The 10,940-nt window shown below is 43.4% G+C and overlaps 1 protein-coding gene and 1 long non-coding RNA gene across 2 annotated transcripts in view; one reads left to right on the top strand and one right to left on the bottom strand.

Moving 5' to 3' along the window:
• Positions 1 to 5,750, bottom strand: part of LOC146712726 (uncharacterized) — a 38,927-nt gene extending 33,177 nt beyond the window's left edge. The window contains exons 1-3 of the mRNA XM_085436981.1: positions 5,732 to 5,750; positions 5,284 to 5,622; positions 2,460 to 2,798 (exon numbers count right to left, since the gene is read on the bottom strand). Coding sequence (XP_085293107.1) covers positions 2,460 to 2,798; positions 5,284 to 5,622; positions 5,732 to 5,750 — 697 coding nt within the window. The remainder of the gene's footprint in view (positions 1 to 2,459; positions 2,799 to 5,283; positions 5,623 to 5,731) is intronic.
• Positions 5,751 to 10,104: 4,354 nt separating this feature from the next.
• Positions 10,105 to 10,586, top strand: LOC146712725 (uncharacterized). Its single transcript, XR_014919076.1, has 3 exons — positions 10,105 to 10,161; positions 10,256 to 10,367; positions 10,455 to 10,586. It is a non-coding gene; the product is annotated as an uncharacterized LOC146712725 (long non-coding RNA).
• The last annotated feature ends 354 nt before the right edge of the window (positions 10,587 to 10,940 follow it).

Below are 10,940 nucleotides of genomic sequence, written 5' to 3'. Positions count from 1 at the left end.
ACAAGAAGAGAACGAGGTTTACATGGACACGATTATTGTGAACCAGTCTGAGCTGTATCAGGTCTGCTGCTCATTGCAGAGTTTCACTGGTTAAAGAATAAAATCAGTCAGAAAATACCTCCACCCAAACATCAGAGCACACTGAACACATCAGTCTGAATAACTCTTGTTCTAGTCGCTCTATAATGGGAGGGTGTGGCTGGGTTTCTGTTTGTTTTCCTCTTTTTTATTTCCCTACAGTTAGCAGGTGTACCTCTGGGCGGAGCTACTGTGGCCGGGGTTTGCTTCTCACAGCTGTGACTGATTAATTCATCTAATCTGTTACTGATTAATGTGTGAGTCTAAGACATAAAATTCCATCAATGTCAAAAAAACTTCAGTCAGTATGATTTCAGTCAAATCCAGCAAAAATCAAATCAAATCACTTTTATTGTCACATCACATGTGCAGGTACATTGGTACAGTACATGTGAGTGAAATTCTTGTGTGCGAGCTTCACAAGCAACAGAGTTGTGCAAAAATACAATAACGTAAACAAGCAAAATACAAGAATGGCTACATCTGAAACTAATAAATATATGTACAATATATAATAGTATATGCATCACTGGATGTGTGTACTAAATGTTTTTCTACGTGTGTGTGTGTGTGTGTGTATTTTACAAATTAAATAGAGTAAACAATAAAATAAAATATATAAAAATATACAGAGGTTGGTAGTTGGATATGTGCAAAACAGTGGCATTACTGTACAGTATGGAGTGCATAATGTTAAAGTTCCAGTAGTGAAGCTGAGGTGTCTATGACGTGTTCAGCAGTCTGATGGCCTGGTGGAAGAAGCTGTCTCTCAGTCTGCTGGTACGGGACCGGATGCTGCAGAACCTCCTTCCTGATGGAAGCAGTCTGAACAGTTTATGGCTGGGGTGACTGGAGTCCTTGATGATCCTCCCCGCTTTCCTCAGGCAGCGCTTCCTGTAGATGTCTTGGAGGGAGGGAAGCTCACCTCCAATTATCCGTTCAGAACACCGCACTACTCTCCGGAGAGCTTTGCGGTTGTAAGCGGTGCTGTTGCCGTACCAGGTGATGATGCATCCAGTGAGGATGCTCTCAATGGCACAGCGATAGAAGGTCCTGAGGATGCGGGGGCTCATGCCAAATCTTTTCAGTCTCCTGAGAAAGAAGAGGCTGAAGAAGTGAAGAAGGCGCTGCTGCGCCTTCTTCACTGTTTTGTTTGTGTGTACTGACCACGTAAGATCCTCAGCCAGATGTACTCCAAGGAAGCAGAAGCTGCTCACTCTCTCCACAGCAGCGCCGTTGATGGTGATGGGGGTGTGTACTTCTCTGCACCTCCAGAAGTCCACTATCAACTCCTTTGTCTTTGCAACGTTGAGGGTGAGATGGTTGTCTTGACACCAGTGGGTCAGGGCGCTGACCTCCTCCCTGTAAGCCGTCTCATCACCGTTGGTGATAAGACCCACCACTGTAGTGTCGTCCGCAAACTTCACAATGATGTTGGAGTTGTTAGTGGCTGTGCAGTCGTAGGTGTAGAGTGAGTACAGGAGAGGGCTCAGTGCACACCCTTGTGGAGGTGTGTACTGCTTTAACATAACCACATGTTTATGTTAAAGCTGTTGCAGTGTTTTCAAATGATGGGCAGTGACTGTGCTCAAATATACTGGGTGATGGTGGCATTAATCATTTTTATTAAGAAATATTTTTCCACTCTGCTCGACTCAGATGGTTTTTGGTGATAACCTCTTCAGTTTTAGAGAAAACCCTTTCACTCAGAGAGGCAGGGGTGATATAGATGATACCCACAGATCAGATGTTGTTGTACTCCAGCTACTAGGCACACAACAAAAACTTTACCTTGAAAAATCAAGTTGTGGATATCATAGTAGGATCATAATCATAAACCATCACAATGTAAGATCTCTTGTGTTTTCCTTTCAGTTATCCGGCTTCGAGTAATAATCCTGTTATTCTGTTGCCTCCTAACCTCACTCCTACAGTCCCACATAACTCCTGTTTGGTCTCTCAGAAGTGCTGCTCCTGCATATCTCAAGCTTCCTGGATTTACTCACCTGGCCTCCTCGTCCACCTGCCTGCCCGCTCTCCACCTCCATCCTGCCTGCTCACCTCCAGTAATCTGTCCTTTCCCTCTCTGAATGCTGTGATAATTATCACTGTTTCATTTCTACACACCTCTGATTTAGTTACCAGTTCTTCTTCTATATCTAACTCTTGGTTTCTTATAGATCATCTTTGCTTTTCCTTTCAGCACCCTCACTAAAAGTTTGTTAACCCTGAAAATCCTTTCACTGTTTACATCATAATCAAAACAAAATGTCTTAAAAGGAGGAAAAGAGATTTTTAAAAGCTAACTGAAAACATGAGCTGTAACTTCAGCTTCAGGAAAACCTCATGGTAAAAACTAGGATTTGGTGTGTGCTGCTGACCTTTGACCTGCAGCTGAACATCTGTCAGTCTGGGTTCTTCTCCCGTCACTCTGATGGTGCAGGTGTAGTTGCTGCTGTCAAAGATGTGGGGTTTCCTCAGAGTGAGGCTGAAGTCTCCAGTCTGCAGAGCGTCAGTCTTCATGGATGTTCGGTCTCTGTAACGCTGGTTTTGATCTGTCCGCTCGTCCTCTTCCTGCTGACGCTGGTGGACGGTTGGAGGATTGAGGTCGTAGCGGCTCCACACCACTGTGGTGGGTCCAGATACAAACGGGATGTGACAGGGCAGCGGGACTGACTCCGCCCCCTCGTACACCTCCAGGGTGAAGACTTGGTGGGACACTGTGAGGACACAGAGACACATGAATCAGCTGTGTGCAGAGACAGCAAAAGGACAGACAGTCTGTACTTAAGTCAAAGTACAGATACGTGTGTTAAGAATACTCCAGTAAAAGTTGAAGTACTGATTTAACTTCTACAGTACAGGCTCTGACATGTACTCAAAGTAGCTCTTTGATTGGTACATGAGAAACCTTTTCTGCATACAGTAAACTGTATTGATGATGTCTTTATACTAGATGGTTGGCAGTTGGTATAAAGGTTGAATCCAGTGAATGAATCGAAGTGTCATCTCTGCTACACTTGATGTGAGTGAACTCTGACCCTGAACAGCACAGCTGCTGTGCAGCAGTCACACACTGTTCTTTACTGTAAACTAATCACAGAAAGGTGAGCTAACCTGTTTATCCTGCAGTCATTTCTTGGTGAGGTACCTCAGCTTATTTACTGGATACTTCACAATATGAAAAAAAAACAATTTCCCTTCATATACAGATTTAATATCTGATTTCACAACTGAAAACTAAAATTTACATTTAAAGAGCAGAATAGAGGAGAAAAGAAGAGAGCAGAACACAACAGAATACAACAGAAAAGATTAAACTAAAACAATCGAACAAAATGGCAAGAAAAGAATAGAAGAAAATAGAACACAACATAATACAACAGAACACAATTCAACACTAAAGATCACAATAGAAAAAAACCCCAAATAGAACAGAATATAACAGAATAAAAGAGAATAGAAGAGAATAAAGTAGAGTAGAGTAGAATAGAATAGAGAGTATGATCAGTTTTGATGGCCACAGCGTCAGAACCTGATGTTAACAGTTTGGATGTTGGGTTAGAGTCTCTAACGTCTGATAATCGTCTGTTTCCTGTTGCTGTCTTTGGAGTCTCTGTAAGTCAGACCTTTCTGTGCTGCTCACACCTGAAGCTGTTTGGACCTCCTGCTTTAGTTCTTATGAATGTGAGGACATTTTTTTCTCAACGAGAAGTCTGGGCTCGGGAGAGCCTGAGTGCCCTGGAGGGACTTTCCCTGCCGGATACACGATGGACGGGTGGCAGAACTGGAGGACCGTGTGCCTGGCGGGACTGTCGATCGAGGACGCTGAAGATATCTACCTATTCGGAACCATGATAACAGGGTTCATGCTGATCGGCGTTGGCTTAGCCCTGGTTTATCAGAGAAATAAGAGAGCGGAACCGGCTATTCAAACCCCCACAAGGCTGCCCGCTGGAATCGAAGCGACGGGACGAGGCGCGACCTCTCACAACGAACGTAATATGGTCAACACCTTGGAGACGCTTACAGCTGCTGTGAAGGCTCAAAACAACACCGTTGAGCGTATGAGGGGAAACATCAGAGAGAGGCCTGCTCAAAATGAGACCCTTGAGCGACAGTTGGAAAACATCGCGGAACGGATCACTGCAGTTGTGAGGTCTCAGAATCAAAAGAATGACAACACCATGGAACAGAAGTTTGATACCATCATGGGGAGGCTCGCAGCTCTTCAACGGGAGATCGAGAGACCAGTGTCGGAGTGTTAGGGCAGCCTGAAAATTCTCCTGGGCTGCTCGCATGGAAATTTACAAAATCAACATCAACATTGCGGACCCCCATCACGGCGCCAGCTGCAGGCCCAAGGCTGGAGCCGAACAATCACTCCCTGATAACGACTGTGTTACGGCTATTCTTCCCATCCCATGAAAGGACACCTGGATTGGCTGGAGGACTGTTTACTTAGCCTGATAGGCCGAAGGACACTGTCTCAGCTGAACTATGGACACGCACACATATACACTTACACTGATAAGCACTCACTCATCCCCCCTCCCTTTCCAACGCCTTTGATGCTTGCTGCCCCCTGGGAACACGAGGCGGGTCCGGGCCCGCGCTGTCGAAGAGCGGGGCGATGTATTACGTCAGCCCCGGCTTAATGACGGCGCCGTTGCAGGATGGCTGCTGTGTGGCTGGGGTTACTCCACATCCCCTACCCATCCCTGTGGCTTGTCATGTCTTCCATAATGCTGTGCTGTGGACATTTATGTGCTTTTGTGCAGAGGAGTTTTTTTTGTTTCCTGTTCTCGTGCTGTCCTATCATGGAAGCACAGCATGAGTGGAGGTCTCTTTTTTTCCTCTTGTACCTTCCCGTTGTTGTGTACATTTCAGTGTTTTTCTGCAACGCTACCGATCTCCGACTTGTAACCCAATGTGATGTCTGTGTTATGTGTGTAAGGTCGGGGGGGGTTCCCATCTCGCTGCAGGGCAACCTGCTTGTGACAAATAAAGCTTCATTCATTCATTTATGAACAGTGAGGCTGAACTCAGTCTGTAGATAAACAGCAGAGTGGAGGTTTGTCCTCGATGAAGACTGAAGCTGTTCACACAGGCTGATGATAGCTGAGCCTGAACATCTGTGTAAACAGCTACAACAAAGGTTAAACGGTCAACAGTCTTTCTTGGTGTGTTGGGTGTGTTGCTGACCTTTGACCTGCAGCTCTACTGCTGTCAGTGTCCGTGTGTTTCCAAATGCAGTGATGGTGCAGGTGTAGGTGCCGCTGTCAGAGGTGATGGGGTTCCTCAGAGTGAGGCTGAAGTCTCCAGTCCTCAGAGAGTCCGTCTTCATGGACGTTCTTTTCCTGTAACGCTGGTTTTGGTTTCTCAGTTCATCTCCTGCATCATTACGCTTGTGGACGATTGGAGGACTGAAGTCGTGGCGGCTCCACACCAGAGTGGGACGTGCAGGTACAGAAGAGTCCTGACAGGTCAGCAGGACAGACTCCACCCCCTCATACACCTCCAGAGCCGAGGCATGCTGGGAAACTGAGGACACAGAGACAGAAACATGAATCAGCTGTGTGTGAGTCTAAACCTGAACTCTGCATCAGTTCACTCTGAGTTTAGAGTCCACATTTTTTGGCAGCCAGATCACTGCATTTGGCAACAAACATGCTCATAGCTCAAAATGTGCACTGGTACTGAACATCCATCCATCTATTCTCTTCCACTTATCCAGTTCAGAGTCGTGGGGAGCTGGAGTCTATCTCAGCTATCGTAGTGTGGACCATGGACAGGTCAGCAGTCTCAGTAAAAAACAGAAAGAGAGACAACCATTCACACTAGGGGTGGGTTTTTATAATCGATTCATCGATTAAAATCGATTCTGGCTTTGATAACGTAAAATCGATTCATTAAAATCCTGAATCGATTTTTTAATATAAATTTATTTAGATTTATTTATTTTTGCCCGAAATGCCAGAATCTCTGGTGACATCTCACAAAATTTCAACAACCACCAAACAGTTAAGACAGTAAATGAGAGCAGGTACAGGGATTCTGCACATAGACTTAAACACACAGCGCGACCCGCGGATCAGAATCAGTTAGATGTCGCCTTTCTCACAGTCGGGGCTGAAAGCCGACAGCTCGCTGATTCTGATCTGTCGGTGGGTCGGCGCTTTGTGTTCACGCCCTTTATGAGCCGATTCTAAAGCTGTTAGTTTGATGTCTCTCCAAGCAATATTGACCGAACCAGCAGCAAAAGAAGATCCAAACGCTTCACATAAACATCGTCATGAATTCACTTTTACTGTTTTGCTTCCACCGCGATGCGCAGCTCTCTCTCTCTCTCTCTCTCTCTCTCCCTCTCTCTCTCTCTCTCTCTCTCTCTCTCTCTCTCTCTCTGTACTTCAAGAACAGTTTCCCTTTCTTCATTATTCGCTTGCTTGTTACGCACAAGTCTACTGTTGCTTACAGCGCTGTCAGCCGCTGTTTTTTTCCCTTTTACATTCTTCCGAAAAGAAAACCTAATTTCTGCTGTTCAATACTGAACAAATTTAAACTTTTTAAAATTATTCAAAATGCAAAACGCTTAACCGTGTCTCTACTAAAACCGCTGTAACGTCAGAGGTAATGTTCATATGTTGATTAATGGTTTTCTTTCGTTTTTGATGTACTGCAGAATATTTTTATAAAATCCCAGGCCAGGAAAATAACCTTCATGTTTTTCTGTGTTTTATCTTCAGCTACTTTGACACAAAGGCATCTGCTGTGATGCTTACACCTTTGATAAAGTCTTGCGTGTGTCAGCTTCCTTTTTATAGATACAAAAATATGTAAATGTACTGATCTGAATTATAATATTTCTGACTGTCAAAATTTCCCAGATTTAAATCGAATCGAATTAAATCGAATCGTGGATCGAATCGATTCGGGACCTTGTGAATCGGAATTGAATCGATTCTAGAAATCAGTGACGATACCCAGCCCTAATTCACACCTATGGAGATTTAGAAAGATCCAATAACCCAGCCACACTCACTGTGTGTCTTTGGACTGTGGGAGGAAAGCAGAGTACTCGGAGAGAACCCACACAAACATGTGGAGAACATGCAAACTCCAAACTCCATGAGGATGCATTTTTCATAAAATCACAGAGCTTTCAGTTTGTTTATATGTTACAAGAAAAATCTGAAAATCTGAAAAGAAAAAGTTGTTTGTTTTAGTTTTAGTTCAAAGGTGACGTTTGACTGAGGTTTGTATTGGTTGTGATCAGACAGCCACATGTCATCCTCTCCAGGTACAGACTGCTGTTGTCGAGTCATTTTAAAGATGAAATGTGTTTATATCTTTTTTCTGTTAGTGTCAGCTGGTGACTTAATGGGATAAGTTGGAAGCCCGTTTCTGCCACTAATCATCCTCTGACTTCATCTGTTATGGTCGATGTAAACTTTGGCAAAGAATTGCAATCAGATTGTGAGTCTGATTTAAGGAGAAAAGTGAAAAATCAAGAGAAGTTTAAAATAAAATATTATCTCAAAATCTCCTTAAAAATCCAGATGTTGTTGTGAACGCTACACCTCTTCTTCTCTTTCATTCAGTCAGAGGATGATCTTTGTATTAAGGTGGAACTTCAGTATGATTGTGATTATGTTCACTGATGGTTAGTGACAAATGCAATCGCATGGCAGGATGCTGTAAAAGGACCAAACTTCAGTCAGGAGAACCACTGAGATAATCCATCCACAATACGAGGTCAGTCATTCATATACTGCTGCATGGGCTGGGCTGTAGTTACATCCTAAGGTTTTAAAAACTGAGCTTTAAAATGAACAGTGGTGATAACAACCGAGAGAGGCCGACAGTGATCACTGACTTCTTTTAGGGGCTTGTTCAGATTAAATGGAAGAAGATTCAAAGCATTAAAACATGTTAAAAACACAACAGCCTTAATAAACTCAGAGTCGTTTGGACCCAGAAGCAGGTTTCACCAGGTCATCACTTAAAGATTGGATATCCCACCTGCTGTGAATGTTTTAATGCAGTACAGTTGTTACTAATGTCACTCGTCACATCCTGTTTATGACAGTTAAAATAAATAACATTCATATCAGAAATAAAATTGTCTCGTGTAAACTGGTTGTGGTGTTAAATAGGCCTTTACTACTGTACTTTAATGTGGGTCATAAGGCTGGTACTTCAAGAGCCATATATTTTATGATGGTGTTTAGGGCTGCACGATTAATCGTTAGAAAATCGCGATCTCATTTCCAAATGACAACGATTTAAAAAAACAAAATTAAAAAAAAAAACGACGACGATTGTACCGCATTTTGATCCGGGACATAATCTGCATGAAAACAAGCGCTCACTCTTCCTGCTCAACAAATGACAAGGGTGGAGCCTTATACCACGTGATACAGAAGCTGTGCCGTGTGATGCTAAAATTAGCAGGGAAAAAACAACGGAGAGCACGTCAGGGATGACGAGAAAGTGACAGGAGAAAATCCGTCCCGGTCAACCACCCAAACATCAATAACGGGAACCTTATACAGCGCTTCCCTATACCCGTCGAACTCCCGCAGGCACAAAGAAATTACGGAGGCTATCACTTATCACTGTTAGGAGGTGGTGGGTAGGTGTATTGTTGTTGTTTGGGTTTTGTTTTCCTTTTTGGTATAGGTAGGCGAGGCGGGGCTTGATGGCATTCCGGCACACCTGCGGCGCATCGGACGTCATCAGTGAGCGCTTTTAGGGAGTAGTGATGGGATTTCCGGCTCTTTTTAGAGATCCGGCTCTTTCGGTTCGGCTCACTAAAAAGAGCCGGCTCTTTCGGCTCCGAACCGGCTCTTCAGGTTGTTTTGTTGCTTTAATTAATTTATTATTAACAATAATATAAAATTATGCACAAAAGGAATTACTAACGTAAAAAAAAGTGGTTTTATTTATATATGTTTATATATAAATATATGCGGTGGCCCCTAGAGACAAAACACGTACAAACTCCAAAACACATTTCTAGCATGAACTGAACTTCCAAAGCAGAGCTACTAGATCACTTAAATTACACAATTGAAAGCATGTGTGTATTGTTTGTGTATTTATACACAGGCACTCATATATATTCAAATAATTTTAAAAAAAGTTCATTTACCTGTTACTACCACACACCAAATCCGGTCGTTGGTACTTGCTGGCTTGTGTAGCCACTAGGTAACAAAAGCTCCACACTGCGCCCAGCATCCTGGAGCACTTCTGTTGTCTTTTGTACGTGTTTTGAGTTTTTATGTGCTTCTGAGTTTTTTGTACGTGTTTTGGAGTTTTTACGTGTTTTGGAGTTTGTACGTGTTTTGGAGTTTGTACGTGTTTTTACGTGTTTTGGAGTTTGTACGTGCTTCAGAGTTCGTACGTGATTTGAAGTTTATATGTGCTTTGTCTGTAGGGGCCACCGTAAATATACTTTTATTTTTTCACTCCACATAAAATGTAATAAATAAATCATATAATACAAAAATCAACTATTCACATTTCAACTTTTAACTATTTAAATTTTCAGCTTTTTCCTTTTACAAATTTAAAGTGAAAACAACACAAAACACTGCAAACCACAACACAATTAAATATAAATTATAATATGAAAACATAAAGAAGATGCATATTCTCTGTCATATGGGCCTGCATGAATAAACTTTCTGAATCCTTTATCATCTGCAACTGAAAATAGTTGTGGATGATTACTATACCTTTCTAATGTGACATTGTTGTCCCTGGCTCTCTTTCTCTCTCTCTCTCTCTGGCTCTGTTCCTGTGCTACTGAGTGTAACTACCGCCCCTCCCCCCTCTTCCCAGCATAAAGCACAAGGCTCAGGTGCGAAGTGAAGCGGAAAAAAGTGCGAGAGAGAGAGAGAGGGTGAGAGAAAGAAAAGAAAAAAACCCACGTGACGGCTCGCGATAAGGAGCCGGCTCGCGTCGTTCACGTCAAAGAGGCGGCTCTAAGAGCCATTTCGTTCGCGAACGACCCATCACTATTAGGGAGCTGAGTCACGGACGTCTGGTGTCGGAGTATTGTCGCTGTCACAAGTGGTAACGTGTTAGCACAAGCTGAATCTGTTGATTCTACGCTGTGGAGCTGTATGTTTTAAGGATCCACGTTTTGCCTGCTTCTCTTTTGTCTTAGCCTGTTCCACTGCTTGCCCGCCTGCCTAGGTTTTTGTGTTGGCTACTGTGGATCCGCGACGGAGAGCTACGTTCCATCGGGCTGCGGTCACTGCAGCAGGTTTGTGTTTCAAGTAAGCTCTCCAACTCTCTCCGTCCACTTGTGTTTAACTTTCGGCTATCAACGGTACGCCGTAAACTGTTTTGTTCCTTGTTGTCAGGTAGCTCCGGTGCGTCATCTGCCTACCTGCATACCTCGGCTTCGTCTCATCTCTTCGGTGTTAATCTCCTGGCACATTTTTATCTATCACTGTATATAGCCCCCTTCCTTGTAAATATTCCCTATTCTTGTATATAAACTTGCATCACAACTATTTTGTGTCCGTGTGTGTTTCTGCCACGTAATCCATCCGTGTCAGTTTACCTAACAATCACCTGACCAAAGATATGGCTCCATCAACACTGTGCAAAACGAGGGATTTAGGAAAATGATCAACACCCTAGACAAACGCTACACAGTGCTGTCCCGCAACTATTTTTCTATTGTTGCACTACCTGCTCTGTACACGCAGCGTCGAGCAACGGTGGAGACGGAATTTCAAGCAGGACAACATTTTGCGGCAACAACACAACGTGAGACATTTGTTGTTTTTATGTTTATTTATTGTTTTTATGTTCAGTCTCAACTGTTACGAAGTTGATGTGCA

This window comes from Copadichromis virginalis, linkage group LG3 (assembly GCF_057382275.1).
Source record: "Copadichromis virginalis isolate Kocher_CV1m ecotype Utaka linkage group LG3, C_Virginalis_male_GT1.1, whole genome shotgun sequence".
NCBI classification, from domain to species: Eukaryota; Metazoa; Chordata; class Actinopteri; order Cichliformes; family Cichlidae; genus Copadichromis; species Copadichromis virginalis.
This window is presented reverse-complemented; position numbering and strand designations above follow the sequence as displayed.